Source organism: Rhinopithecus roxellana, chromosome 20, assembly GCF_007565055.1.
Source record: "Rhinopithecus roxellana isolate Shanxi Qingling chromosome 20, ASM756505v1, whole genome shotgun sequence".
NCBI lineage: Eukaryota > Metazoa > Chordata > Mammalia > Primates > Cercopithecidae > Rhinopithecus > Rhinopithecus roxellana.
The window spans coordinates 24,465,225-24,480,044 of record NC_044568.1 but is presented as its reverse complement, the minus strand read 5'-3'; the positions used below and the strand labels follow the sequence as shown (position 1 = coordinate 24,480,044).

Here is a 14,820-nt window from a genome sequence, read left to right as displayed (position 1 = left end):
CCACATCAGAGCTAGCCTTAGGCATGGTTTTTATTCACTTGGACACTGTACAAATATTACAATTTCCTTTTGCTGCAAAAAGTATAAAAATAATCTTTATATAGGAATCCATTCGTTACTGTAAATCTTTCTAAATCTCTGCAAATGGCTCTAAATGAGGGTAAATGAATAAGCAGAAATGAAGAGAGGGTATGGGGCAGCAGGAGGTGGGGCCAATCCTCAGGGCTGCACCACCCAGAGTCCTCCTGAGACCTCTGTTCCTTCTTGGTAGCCACCCCCACCACCTGCAGGTTCTAGGGCTAAAGGCCCAGCAGAAGGGGGCACATGAGAGGGCCAGGAGGAGCTGGAGGGTCAGGGGGTGGGGGACAGCGAAGGAAGCTAGGGGTGGTGCTGGCACGTGCCCAGTTCCACGCCACCCTTCACTCCTAGGGGAAGTAGCTGGCAGGAGCAAGACAGTGAGGCTGGACAAGCTGCCCTATGGGGGGGCGATGGCAGCTCCTCGGTTCTATGCCACTGGGTGGCAGCCGAGCCTAGGCTGGGGAAGGCCGCAGAAAGGAAGAAGCAAACACTTTGGCTCCACGGTGATGGGGGCTGAGTCCCGTTCCCCTGCTCTGCGAGCACAGAAGTGCCAGCACAGGAGCCGGAGCTGTGGCCAGAACTGTGTGGTGAGGGGAGGCTGGAGAAGCCAGGCGTCTGTGGCTCTCAAGCTGTGTAGGGGTCGGACTGGGGGAGGTCCCCAGGCAACCCCCAGGTCAGAGAGTCTGGGTCCCAGCCACACAGGGCATGTCCCTGTCAGTCAGAGGTTGAGAACAGGCACATCAAAGAGGTCACAGACACCTTCACTCTCGTCCAGGTTGTAGATATAATCGTGGTCTCCGGGGGGTGGAGAAAGACGGAGCAGCGGGGCAAACACTGCAGAAAGCACTAGTCTCAGGCCCTGGGCCAGGGCTCCCCTAGCAGCAGCCCAACCCCTGCCCACAACCACTCCCACCTTCCAGGACCACCCACCTTCTGAGGACATCAACTCCTCCAGCAGCTCCGAGCTCATGCACTCTGGGAATGGAGGGAGTTCAGTTACTAACATTCCAGCTCCCAACTCTCCACCTACCAAAGCCCAGGAAAGGGAACCCCACCTGCCCATCAGGAACTTCACCCTTTGCCCCAGTTACCATAAGCGCCACCACAAGGTTCTCAAAAGGGCAAGAAAACAGCCGTAGGACCCAATGAGCTGTGTCCCTTACCCCTACCCCCAGGGAGGAATGCAGCAGCCTACCTCGTGTGGGATCAAAGATTTCTGACAGCTCTTTGGGGAGTTCCAAAACTGAAAAACAAGAAAGCCATGCTCAGGACACAGAGGTCCAGCCTGGCACCACTACAGCCCTCTGGCTTCCTCGGATCCTGTACCACCCACCCTGAGGCTCCACACAGCTGAGGAGATCTAGTAGGCCCTGTCTAGGCCAAGCTGGCACTGTCTGTTGGCCTCACTTGCTAAACCTGAATTCCTCAGTGCTGAGCCCAGGGCACCAAAGGCCCACTGCAAGTGATTGGTACAGCTTTTCTAACTCAGAAAGGTCACAGAAGCGTCTTTCTGGGCTCAGCATGCACCCCCTGTCTGATGGAAGGTACCCCATCTGTCCCACCCTTGCTGAGCACCTGCTTCGTGCAAGACTCAGAGACTAGACCCTGGGTCAGGTCACCAGGCAGAGGTGGTGGCGCTACAGGGTGATGACTCCACTACAAACCTCTGGCCAGGAGGACACAAGGGAAGCAGAAGAAAATGCAACCAGAGAGGACCATGAGGGATTTCACATGCCAGGCTCAGGAGTTCAGATCTTATCTGGTGGCCCTCAGGGAGTCATTAAAAGTACTTTTGCAAACAGAGAAATGCCACATTTTTCTGTCAGGCCTGTATTTCAGAAAGATTAGTCTGTCAGTCAGGGTAAAGAGAAAGATGCTGAAGAATCCAGAACAGAGGTGGCCAGGGGTCATCCTGAGTGCTGACGATACCAGAGGATAGGAGGGGACATCTGGGACAGACCTCACTTAGCTGGCATGGGGTGGGCAGCAGAAGGAGGAGGGAGAAGGAGCTGGAACTAGAGTGAGAGCCAAGGATCAGGCCTGGATAAATAGGGCCGATGGTAGGGTGTGCAGAGGTGGAAAGCAAGCTTCGGGGAGGAATTAAGTTCAGTCGAGGACACACAGGAATAAAGTGTCCACTGGATGTACACAGGATGGCAGGTGGACACCAAAGTGCGTATCGGGTAAAGATCTAGGCCAGGCGGAGGCTGGGGATTCGTTCACCCAGAGCTACAGCCCTCTCCAGGAGTGGAACGGGACAGAGCCCTCAAAAACAGCAATGTTTAAGGACACGCCAGGGAGAGTTCAAGAAGCCAGTGAGACAAGAGAGCCAAGAGCTGGCATAATTATGCCAAAGGAGGAAAGAATATTGACATGGACCAAGAGAGCACCAGCAAAACAGGCTGGAGGCTGCTAGGCTTGGCAGGCCTTTGGTAGCTTCTCAAGAGTGACAGTGCTGTAACATTGGGGCTGGGGGAGTGACTGCTGCAACCTGAAAGGTGACTAGGAGACCAAAGAGTGGAGATTACTTTTTCAAGGAGTCCAGACAGAAAGGAGACAGAGAAGATGAGAAAGAGTGATACAGAGAAGTGTCAATTAGTGAGGCGGTACTCCAATGGGTGGCAGGAAAGGGCTTGAGAGAGGGCAGGGAGTTCTGTGTTAGCCTAGGATGGGATACTAGAGGGGGCTCCAGCACTGACCCAGAGGTGCTGGCAGAGAGCTCTCGTATCCGACAGGGTTGACGGGAGAGCTGGGTTCCATCCCCAATTGTTTCTGACCTAGGACTGGACTGAGGCTAGACTGTCTCTCTCTGCCCCTAGGGAGCAGGTACTCACCACCTGTGGGGTCTGCCTTGATGGGCTCAAAGGAGGTAGAAGGGTTGGGTCCAGATGAACTGCTGCTGTTACTACTGCTACTGCTGCTGCTGCTGCTGCTGCTGCTGCTGCTGCTGCTGCTGCTGTCCAGCAGGGCAGAAGACTGCAGTGGCCGGGTGTCCAGTGCTGTTGGGCCCAGTGGGAGTGAACTGAGCTCACCACTGTCCTTGCTATCAGTTCCAGGGCCGCCACTCACTGCAATGATAGCCCCAAACCCAGTCACACAAGGTCAAGAAGAGGTTGTTAAACCTGGCTGTGCTGGAACCCAGACCCAGGAGGACCCAAGCCTAGTTCCCAGACCCAAGGAGAATTAGACATTGCCAGTCACCCCAGAGGAAGTAACCTAAAATTTGTCACTACAGGAGATAGACAGGAACATAAGACCTACAGAAAGAGACTCGTGGTCAACATGTCTGCTGTGGCCGTACTTCAAGACGGGCTACCAGGGCAATTGAGACACCAGTGGATGTGGATCTGGGGGAGAAAACTGCCACCAGCAATGTCTCTTCCTATTAAAAAGGGCCCATTCAGGCGGGCATGGTGGTTCAAGCCTGTAATCCCAGCATTTTGGGAGGCCGAGGCAGGCGGATCATTTGAGGTCAGGAGTTCGAAACCAGCCTGGCCAACATGGTGAAACCCCGTCTCCACTAAAAGTACAAGAATTAGCTAGTTGCGTGTGGTGGTGGGTGCCTGTAATCCCAGCTACTCGGGAGGCTAAGACAGGAACATTTCTTGAGCTTGGGAGGTGGAGGTTGCAGTGAGCCAAGATTGTGCCATTGCACACTCCAGCCTGGGGGACACAGTGAGACACCGTCTCAATTAAAAAAAAAAAAGGCTCATTCATTACCATAGCAAGGGAACGCTAGGTGGAGGTCAGGAAAAGGACAATCCCCATCTTGAAGGGTCTCTTCCAACTCTTGAGTGTGGTGTTTCACAACACAGAGATACTGCCTCTTGGGCCTCTGTCACAAGCTCCCATGATGCCTCACCTGTGATCTCAGCTGCTGGGACAGCCATTCCCTGGACTTCTGCACTGCCAGGGACAGGAGTGGGAGTGAGCTGAGGACTATTTGGACGTGAGGCTTCCTGGGGTTGGGACTGGGCTAGGGCAAGCTTCGGCAGAGGTGGAGGCGTGGAAACAACAGGTGGGTTCTGGAGCAGATCTTCAGGTGGTGGCACAGGCACAGCCACAGGGGGTGAGCTCCATGCCTCCTTGTTCACCAGCAGAACCTCAATGGGACCACTCACACTCTTCAGGTGAATCTGGTACTTCTTCTGCCCATTGAGACCCTAGAGATGGGTGGTAAGGGATGGGAGATGGGTAGAATTAGAAGCAGGCTTGGCTCCTGCCCGATTCAGTCAGGACCAGTGTCCTCTCCCACCCAGGATGCCCATCCCCCTAGATAACCCCAAACTCCAGGCCTCCCCTACCTGCCCCACCCGGGACTTATCAGGCTCCACAGCCAGCACCCGCCCTCAGCTGACCCCGCCTGCCTAGGCTAAGCACCCACCTCTGGGATGGGCACCTCCAGGCTGGTGCCTGATGGGGCCCGGATGGCCAAGAGGGTATCTCCTAGAATGACACGGAGAATGGGTCAGAGCCCATGGGCTCAATCTGAGCTGGGAACAGAGGTGGCTGTCTTTTGGAGCAAGGCAGGAGATCATGGTCTCTGAGGGACTAGACAGTGGACCTCACCCATCCCCCACAGTGACCGGGCAGAGCTAAAGCTCTTCTCTTCCTGAGAGCCCAGAGTCAGTAACCAGGAAATCTGGGTTCAAGTATGTGGAATCAAAGATCACTGGCCACAGGCACCTCACTCCTCCACCGATGGCTGTTCCCTAGGTGAAAGTGTTCTAGCCAAGGCCAACATCCCTTTCCCATGACCAGTCAGGAGGATACAAGATGGAGAAGAAACACATCAGCGGGGCACATTGGCTCACACTTATAATTCCAGCACTTTAGGGGATTGAGGGGGGAAGACAGCTTGAGCTCAGGAGTTCAAGACCAGCCTGGGCAACATAGCAAGACCCTCTTTTTTTTTTAAAAAAAAAAAAAAAAAAAAAAAAAGGAACATATCCTGCATTCACAATGCAACTAAACTAACAAGTTGGAAGTGGGCACCCCCATGCCCTGCAGGTAAGAGCCTTCACACAAGCAAATACACACATATCCTCTTTCCCTCTCTCCCCCTTGTACCTCTATCATACCCAAGAAGCCAAATCCAGGAAACAGTACAGTTGGGAACACACCCAGGAACCCACTCCAGAATTCCTGTACCCTCTTGGTATAGCTGACCTCCACAGGGTCCCAGTGACACTCAGACAGAAGACTTACCCTGCCTCGTTCCTCTCTGAGCAGGTCCCAGAAACCCTCTTAAGAGACGGAACTCTCCTGAGACACTGAGCCCAGTGCTCAGGGATTTGGCTGAGCCCAGCCCACCCCCTCATCCCTACCCAGGCTCTGCTCACCAGCAAAGCATCTGCAGATGTCCTCATGAGTGACGTAGGCCAAAGTGTGAGGGTTAAGGAGAATGGCCGATACCCTATGGTGACAGACGGCAGACTACAGAAAAGACCCAATTCTTTAGCCAAGGTCTGACACACAGGCTCCTCAGAGAAAGTTCTGGGGACTCAGGTCCACTGGGGGAGGGATCATAGGCTAAGACTGGAAGGGGAGGGGCTCTGAGGAGGGAGCCTGAGGCTGGGCCATGGCCAGGGGCTACAAGACAAGCTCCCAAGAGGAACAGGGAGCTTGCCCAGGGCAAGCTGAACCAGAGGGCCCCTTGCCCACTCCCCCCAGCAGGGACCGCCAGGAGGATATCAGCTGTTCTGCACGTCCTCTGTGACGTTCCGGATGCTCTGCTGCACCCACACCTTGTGCTGGTCTAGTTCTTGCTCCCGCTGCTGCAGCTCCTCGATCTCTGCCTTGAGCTCAATCAGCTTGTCGGCAATCTCCCGGGTATTGCAGCCAGGCCCCACACCCCTGAGCCCAGGGAGTGGGGCTGAGAGGGACTGCTGAGAACTCTGGGTCCCACGGCCCCTGCCTTCTTTGGCACCCTCCACCCCACACCCGACACTTCTGGGTGGGAGACTCTACTACCCTCCCACTATCCCCACTCACTTCCACTGGATGCTGTTCTTGGACTTTTTCTCGATCAGCCCGATACCTTCCAAAACATTGGTAATGTCGTAAATCCGCCGCTTCTGGCGTACAGCTAGGGTGTCAGCTGCCTGGCAGACAGAGTGGAGAATGCTCAGCCCCACTCTCGGGTGTACCCCCAGCCACCCTGAGACGTGGTCTGGGAAGGGAGTAACCTGGATTCCAACCCTGCAGTGCCTGCCAGGCGCTACTGCAGCTCAGGACCGCAGCTCTGTCCCATGGGCAGCTCTTCTCCTCGCCAGCCAGGAAGGGCCACGAGGACGAACACCTGGAGCCCTGAGCCTGGCCCATAGCTGTAGCTCAATGGCCTCGGCCAAATGAATGAAACATTCCCCGGCTTCTCTCCTGTGAGAAAGCACACGACGGCGGCCGGCTCTCGGAGGACCCAGCTGGGCCGCCCCCGGGGTTCCCGCTACCGGCCCAGGCCTGGTCCACCATCCTCCCTTGTCGCCCCTTAGCCCGGGCCGCACCAGCTTGAGGTCAAGCACGCCGTCCTTGGCCTCCTGAAGAAGCGACACGAACTTGGTGGTGAGTAGTCCCAGGCTCTTTTCGTGCCGGCTTGGAGTGCCCGGGGGCGGCGGCGCCTGCGGCCCGGCCTCCGCCATCGCGTCCGCCCGCCGCCTCCCCTCAGCCAGGCCAGGCCAGGCCGGCGCCGCCGCCACTTCCGCTTCCGTTCCTGGCCGCCCGGCAGCCGGAGCCAGCGTTGCTGCTTCCGCTTCCGCCCCGTACGTCTTCCAGGGAACGCGGCGCTATTGCTGTCTGTGGGTGCAACCGCAAAACTTCAGGGACCATTAGCAAATGTCCAGCCGCCGAATAAGACGAAAACTACCTGGGTAGACCGGGAATTGGGATGAAGTTAGGGAGGAATGAGGAGGGCGTCAGTGGGCAGCCCTGGCAGCGGAGAAAGGGACGCCATCGGAACTTTCCTTGCCAATCTGCCCCAACATCACTAACTTTGCCCAGTCCCCATGTCGGGAGAGGGGACCACACTACCTGACTAATCCAATCTGTTCCCTCAAACCTGTTCCTTTTTAATTTTTTTCTCTTTATTTATTCTTTTATATATTTCAAACTCATTTTACTGCCACATCAAACCTGTTCCTAAAGGTTGCCCTACTGTCTTGGGGTCACCCCATCTATTTCTGTCCCTCACTTCCTGCCAAACAGCAAGCACTAACTATATCTATCTTGTCCACCTCTCTCCATCCATGGTCCTAGCCTCATCTTTCGCTCATCTTGTCCTCCCACTACAGTGCTCAGAGACTATGGGGTTATATACACTTCAGCCAATGCAAACGTATTTACCTATGTGTATATATCAGTAAAGCACTCAGAGTCATTCCTGCCATGTAGGAAAGTTTGCTAGGGTTTTTTGTTACTTTTAACATTGTTACTATTTATTTTAGGTCAGGTTCTTTTAGGTCAGGTTCTATGGGAAATGGGATTGGAGACAGGGTTTTGCAGCAAGTTTGTTGGGGATCCACACTTCTTTTTTTTTTTTTTTTTTTTTTTTTTTTTGAGACAGGGTCTCACTCTGTTGCCCAGGCTGGAGTGCAGTGGCAAGATCAATGCCGTCTCAGCTTCCTGGGCCCAGGCGATTCTCCCACCTCAGCCTCCCAAGTAGCTGGGACCACAGGCATGCACACACCATGCCCGGCTCATTTATTTTTAGTTTTTGTAGAGATGAGAGTCTCACTATATTGCCCAGGCTAGTCTCGAACTCATGGGCTCAAGCGATCCTCAGACCTCAGCCTCCCACAATGCTGGGATGACAGCATGAGCCATCGCACCTGGTCAGGATCCACACCTTTAAGGGAGTAAGACAAGCAGAATTGGGCAGATGCAATTATATTATAGGCCTCAGCCTATGCCACTAGGATCTCTGAAATTGGGGTAGCACTTCTGAAGAGTTTATGTTCACGTGATGGTACCATGCTTTTGCACCCCAATATTGACTGAGAGACTCAGTGGTGTGATCTCAGCAGCCTACACTCCTGGCAGCTGGAGAATGAGCACTTCTGTCCTGACGGGTGGATTTGGGTGGTGGACTGAACATCCACTAAATTATTACCACCTTATAGTCCCTTCCCTGGCTCCCTATAACTCTCAAGATAAACACAGCTGCCCAGTTGCGGTGACTCATGCCTGTAATCCCAACACTTTGGGAGGCTGAGGCAGGCAGATCACTTGAGCCCAGAAGGCTGCCGTGAGCTATGATGGTGCCACTGTACTCCAGCCTTGGTGAGAGATCGAGACCCTGTCTAAAACAAAAAAGATAAACACAGCTTTCATGACCCTCTCCTGCCATCCCCCACCACACCCCTCTTCACAACAGCCTGCCACCTCTCACTCCTCCGCAGAGGTACACATCCTCCTCGGAGGCTGACCAACACAGTTTTCATCCTGTGCTGTTGATGTCATCTGCATCCATATCTGCACACCCTGCCCACCACCCCAGCTTGAGGCCAAGTCTAGCAAATCCCTGTCTCCTCTCCTGAGCACTAAGAGGTTCTGGGTGGGCTGGTCAAGACTGGTTGAATACAAGTACACCCCACCCCTCCACCCCTCAGGGAAGTGCCGCCCAGCCCTCCCCACCCTCTGTGCACTCCTTCCTGTTGGGAATAAAATGCCAGCGACTCAGCTTCCTTCCTTTCTGTTGATGGCCTTGGGGAGGGAGGAGCCTTGGTGGGAAGAAGGGGCTTCTGGGTTGGGGAGTGGGAGAGAGATTTCTTTGGGGAGAGGAATTCAGCTGCACACTGGAGTCAGCTGGAGTTGCCCAGGCCCTGTGAGCAAGTGGCAGGCGTGCCCAGCTGCATCGGGGGAGAGGGCTGTTCTCAAGGCCAAGGTCATTTGCGCAGGGAGAACTGGACGCCTGATCAAATCTGGTAAGTTTTGTATCAAACTGTCCTGTGCAGCTCAGAGCAGAACCAGGGTCCAGTGGAGGCCTGTGCCCACCCTGACTCGCTTGACATCTGCAGGGGGCACAACTGGGAAACCTAGCAGGCAAAGCCTCCCAGGTGCCCTCCGCATCACACCCCCCTCCCTCTCACTTCCTGAGAGGGCCAGGAAGAACCTCCTTCCTCCTTCTCAGAAGGGCTTAGACAGAGGCAGCAGCTCAGAGGGGCATCTACTCTGCCTGCTTGCCCCGGACCCACCTCAGCTCTGGCTCCTCCAGGCCAGCAATGGACTCAGCAGCCAAGGATGAGATGCAGCCGGAGTTGTCCCCTGGTATGAACCTTCTGGGTGGACTGGGGGAGGAATTATGGCAACAAAGATGGGACTGGCTGGGTGCAGTGGCTCACGCCTGTAATCCCAACACTTTGGGAGGTCAAGATGGGCGGATGACCTGAGGTCAGGAGCTCGAAACCAACCTGGCCAATATAGTGAAACCCCGTCTCTACTGAAAATACAAAAACTAGCTGGGCGTGATGGCGCATGCCTGTAATCCCAGCTCCTTGGGAGGCTGAGGCAGGAGAATCGCTTGAACCTGGGAGGCGGAGGTTGCAGGGAACCGAGATTGCACCACTGCACTCCAGCCTGGGCAACAGAGCGAGACACTGTCTCAATAAACAAACAAAGAACTAAATAAGAAAGCTGGGACTGGGGGCATTGGGCCCTCCTTCCCTGACTACACAGCTGCCCAGGCTCTTCCTGCCCAGGGCCTGAGTGGCCGGAGCAGGAGCGGGCAGAGCAGCTGGCCCGGGGTGCAGCGCTTAAGTGGGCCTCGGGCATCTTCTACCGGCCGGAGCAGCTGGCCAGGCTAGGCCAGTACCGCAGCCGCGAGGTGCAGCGTACCTGTTCCCTGGAAGCACGCCTCAAGGTGGGCATGGGGCGGGGGGTGCCGGTGCTGGGACTGTGCTGCAGGGCTGGCCTGGTCTCACTGGCTCCATCTCTCCACAGTCAGTGGTGCAGTCATACCTGGAAGGCGTGCAGACTGGTGTGTGGCAGCTGGCCCGGGCCATTGAGGCGGTGCAGGGAACCCGGGAGGCCCTGAGCCAGGCCCGTGGGTTGCTCCAGGGCATGTCCCAGGCCTTACGGACTCTGGAGCCTCTACGGGAGCGGGTTGCCCAGTACAAGCAACTGCAGGCCCTGTCTCACTTGCTGCCTCGGCTGCGGGCAGGTGAGCGTGCAGGGAACCTGGGCTTCAGCCTCCAATAGTCAGTCCACAAACACTCATCCCTAATAAGGGGCTGGGGCACTAGATGGGGAACTGCATAGAGAGGCACACCAGGGACCTCCCAGAGAGTAGCCCGGACTTCCCATGGCCTATGAGGCAGGGTGCAAATCAGCTCATCCTGGGATTCCCACATGTGGGATGCTTGAGTCAGGACGGACACCCAGTCACGTGACTCTGGCTACCTGGTTATCAGTATATTGAAACTTTTCCCTACAGAGTGGCTGAGTGAGTACTGGCAGGACCCCCCGATCTCCCCTGCCTTCCCTCCAGGATCCTCAGCTTCCTCATATTCCATGAGCTCATGGGTTGACCTCTGGCCCACCAGGACATTGCCAAGATCCTCTTAGATTGGCCAGTACTCTACTGGTTATTTTTTTAAATGTATTTATGGTTTTTTGTTCATTTTTTGTTTTGTTTTGTTTGTGAGACAGTCTCACTCTGTCGCCCAGGCTGGAGTGCAGTGGTGCGATCTCAGTTCACTGCAACCTCCATATCCCAGGTTCAAGCGATCCTCCTGCCTCAGCCTCCCAAGTAGCTGGGATTACAGGCCACTATGCCTGTCTAATTTTTGTATTTTTAGTAGAGATGGGATTTCACCATGTTGGCCAGGCTGGTCTCAAACTCCTGACCTCAAGTGATCCACCCACCTTGGCCTCCCGAAGTGCTGGGATTACAGGCATGAGCCACTGTGCCCAGCTTACTCTACTCTACTGGTTATTAAATATTTTATACATCACCCCAGCCCTGGGCCTCAGTATCCCCTGCTGTACACATTGAGGCGGTGGGAAGGCTGAGACCCAGGGCCATCTCCTTTCCTACTCTCATTAGTGCCAGCTGCAGTGGCCCACACACAGACCCTGATTGATGCCCAACAGTTCTTGGAGGCATATGTGAGCCTTCGGGAGCTGGAGCAGCTGCGAGAGGATATGTGGGCACCCCTGGGGGGCCTGGAGTTGCCAGTCTTCCAGGGGCTGGACCTTCTGTTCGAGGCACTGGGCCAGGCTGTGGAAGCAGCTGCAGGGGCCGCGGGGAAGCTGGCACGGGAGGACCCAGCCCTGCTGGTGGCTGCTGTGCGTGTGGCGGAGGTGGAGACTGGACGAACAACCCCCCTGGGCCAGGTCCCCCGGGACTGGCGGCAGCGCTGTTTGAGGGCACTACAGGAGGGCCTGGAGCAGACCCACTTTGGGTCACCTCTGCTGCCTGCGCCAGGGGCCCTACCAGGGTGGCTGGAGGCTCTGCGAGTGGCCCTGCCAGTTGAGTTGGCCACAGCTGAGGCATTAGTAGCGCCTTGCTGCCCGCCGCAGTACAATGTGGTCCAGCTATGGGCCCACACACTGCATAGCGGTCTGCGCCGCAGCCTGCAGCACCTCCTTGCAGGGCCGGAGCTGGAAGCTGCGGATGCCTTCGCCTTGCTGCACTGGGCACTGCATGTGTACCTGGGGTCAGTGCCTTTGGGGCGGCGGGACGTGGGGGATCAGAGGCTGGGGGCTTGGTGTGACACCAGGCCATCCATCTCCAGGCAGGAAATGATGGGGAGCCTGGAGTTGGGGCCTGAGGCTGATGTGTCACAGCTGGAGCCCCTCCTGACCTTGGAGAACATTGAGCAGCTGGAGGCAACATTTGTGGCCAACGTCCAGGTGAGTAGTTGACGCAAAGGTCCAGAGCAGTCCTATGCATCTGCTGTGGACCTTTATCTGCAGAGTGGAATGTCTACCCATCTCCGGCAGGGTCAGATCCCTGCTACATTCCTTTGCCCCTGGCCCCTCCCTCCAGGCAAGTGTGTCCCAGTGGCTGCAGAATGCGCTGGATGGGGAGGTAGCTGAGTGGGGCCGGGAGCAGGGGCCCAACACGGACCCGTCTGGCTCCTATTACTCACCAATGCCAGCCATCGTGCTGCAGGTAGGTGGGAAGTGGCCAGAGAGGCAGGCACCCTCCATGGGGCAATGGGGAGGAGAGAAAGGAGGGAGGCTTTGCTGATGGCTGCTCATTTCTGCCTGCAGATCCTGGAAGAGAACATTCGTGTGGCCAGCCTGGTCAGTGAGTCACTACAACAGCGAGTGCATGGCATGGCACTGTCAGAACTGGGCATATTCCTGAGGAGGTCTGTCAAGGCACTGACCCATTCCTGATCCCTATCCCTGCTCCCCAGGCAGCCGAAAGGGACTCTGAGTTAATAAGACATATCACAGGGAAAGGGCTCTTTCAAACAAGGACTTGGGTATCTTGGAGGTGGGACAGGAGTACCAGGGACTGGGGCTGTGGGGGTGCCAGCATAGCAGCAAGTCCAGGAGCCACCTCTGCCCATTGCAGCTTCAGTGATGCTCTGATCCGATTCTCCCGAGACCACCTCAGGGGGAAAGCAATGGCCCCTCATTACGTGCCCTACCTACTGGCCGCCCTCAACCACCAGTCAGCACTCAGGTACCAGAAGGCCCCCGGGGAACCCCACCTTCACTAACCCCCTATTGAGTACCTATTATGTATGGGCCCAGCCCACACTAGGACACTAGGGACTTTGGACTCACATCGCCCTGGGGTTCCAATTCTAGTTCTGCTAATTACTAGTTATGTGACCTTGGATGGGTTACCTAATCTCTCTGAATCTCACTTTTCTCATTAGTATTATGTGGGTACTAATGGAATGTTCTGAGAATCACATGAGATAACATGTCAAGTGCCTACCATAGTGCCTGACACATGATGTCAATTGTTCATTCGTCCAGCAAATATTTCAAGGCCCTACTCTGTGCCAGTAATATCTGGGGTTACAGCTGTGTGTACACACACACACACACACACACACACTCCCTTCCTCTTGGGTGGTATGTTCTTTTTGGTGGGGGCAAGGAAAACAAGTTAGTGATGATTTTTACTCCCTCCTCACTGGGATAGTTCCCTCCCTTTACGAATGAGGAAACAGAAACAGAAAGAATGTTTTGCTCAAGGTCGCACCACGAATTAGAGGCAGGTCCCGCTGGGCTGTGTCCTTTGTAGCTCGCCGAGCGCCGCCTCCCAGCCCTGGTCCATGCCTGAGACCAGAAGTGCAGGGAGCCGATGTTCTCGCTCCCGCCCATCAAACACTTGCCCCACAAGGTGGCGCCGGAGGGGCTGGACCACCGAGGGCCATGCGGGCCTTGGCCTTGGTCCTGAAGCCGTAGTTTTGCTCGGTCCAGCTCCTCAGTGTCTGTCCTGCAGCTGGACGGGGCGCCTTCAGGGGCCTTGGCTCCGGTGGAAGCTGCGCTGGACAAGTTACAGAGGAGGATCTGCCGCCTGGTGTTGGAGGCGCTGCAGGCGGAGCTCCAGGTGAGGCCTCCTTCAGGTCAGGATGGGAGAAGGAGGTGGAGAGGTGGCGGTACAGCGTACAATGGGGGGGGGTCTCCGCGGCAATGCCAGGTGTGGATCATTTCCCCAGCCCCTGTTCGCGGACCTGCCCTCGCGCCAGTGGCTGTCGAGCCCTGAGCTGCTGGAAAGTGTGTGCGAACGGACGGGGCGCTTCTGCCGGGACTTCGGGCGCGTGCGGAACCCCACGGTTCAGGTGCGTTGGGGGAAAAGGCTGGGGAAGGGGCGGCGCGGGTGAGAGAGGCGACCTGCACCCACCTGATTGCCTCCCCGCAGCTGCTACTGGCTGAGGCCGAGCGCGCCGTGGTGCTCCAGTACCTACAGCGCGCTGATGCAAGGCCGCCTGGTGTGCCGCGGAGCCGACGAGAGGACCCAGGCGGCCGAGCGCCTGCGGCACGATGCTGCCCAGCTTCAGCAGCTTTTCCTCGGTTTGGTGAGAGCTTCTTGGCGGGCAGACGGGCGACAGTCTCAGTGGTTGGGTGGGAGACGAGGGCTGGCGCGAGACCCTACCCCGACGTGCTCAGGGCCTGCAGGAGAACGCGCAGTGCGCGCCGGTGCTGCTCGCCCTGAGGGAGCTGCTAAACCTCCGCGACCCCGCGCTGCTGGGCCTGGAGGTGGCTGGCCTGCAGCAACAGTTTCCCGACGTGAGGTGCGGACGGGGGTCCAGGAGGGAGGAGAAGCCGGAGGGCAGGGAGAACGGGGCTGACACGCCTCCTTGGTGCCCCGGCAGCGAGGACCACGTCTCCGCCCTCTTGGGCCTGCGCGGTGACTTGTCCCGGGAGCAGCAACTGGTCGCTCTCAGCTCGCTTCAGGCTGCGCTGCCGCCCTCGCCCCGCGCTAGCCGCCGCGCCCTCTTCAGCCTCGTGCCCGCCCCCGCGCCCGCGCCGGCCTCCTGCCTGCCCTCGGGGTCCTGCGCCCGAGCCCTGCTGCTCTCAGAATAAATCACGGCTCCCGGACGCCTGAGTGTGTGTGTGTTGGGGAAAGTGGGATGGAATAAAAATGCCCACGAGGGTTCAGGGAATCCTTGCACAGTGACACGCTTAAAGTATCCTGGCTCCCGACCCGGTACACGGGCTGCGCCCCGCCTATGCAGGCATTTGCCCTCTGTGCGGACTGCGTTCCCGAGGCCGCGGGCTACGCCCCCACGTCTCCGCGCCCAGGCCGTGAGCAAGAGTCTCGGCCGCCCTGGCCAC

At 56.8% G+C, this 14,820-nt stretch overlaps 2 protein-coding genes across 2 annotated transcripts; one reads left to right on the top strand and one right to left on the bottom strand.

Annotated features, from left to right (window-relative positions):
* Positions 1–12: 12 nt before the first annotated feature.
* E2F4 (E2F transcription factor 4) lies at positions 13–6,784 on the bottom strand. The gene is made up of 10 exons (XM_010355128.2): positions 6,582–6,784; positions 6,073–6,182; positions 5,773–5,934; positions 5,421–5,464; positions 4,463–4,524; positions 3,941–4,241; positions 2,913–3,146; positions 1,274–1,321; positions 1,009–1,053; positions 13–912 (listed from the first exon to the last, which is right to left on the bottom strand). The coding sequence occupies exons 1-10, from the start codon at positions 6,714–6,716 to the stop codon at positions 797–799; spliced, it is 1,257 nt and encodes a 418-aa protein (XP_010353430.2). The 5' UTR covers positions 6,717–6,784; the 3' UTR covers positions 13–796.
* A 2,509-nt stretch (positions 6,785–9,293) lies between these two features.
* EXOC3L1 (exocyst complex component 3 like 1) lies at positions 9,294–14,577 on the top strand. Its single transcript, XM_030924725.1, is given in 14 exon segments — positions 9,294–9,339; positions 9,771–9,931; positions 10,012–10,231; positions 11,117–11,729; positions 11,808–11,925; positions 12,062–12,187; positions 12,289–12,389; positions 12,599–12,709; positions 13,462–13,591; positions 13,701–13,823; positions 13,904–13,948; positions 13,950–14,060; positions 14,152–14,276; positions 14,358–14,577. Coding segments are annotated over 14 exon segments (2,241 nt in total). The 3' UTR covers positions 14,569–14,577.
* The last annotated feature ends 243 nt before the right edge of the window (positions 14,578–14,820 follow it).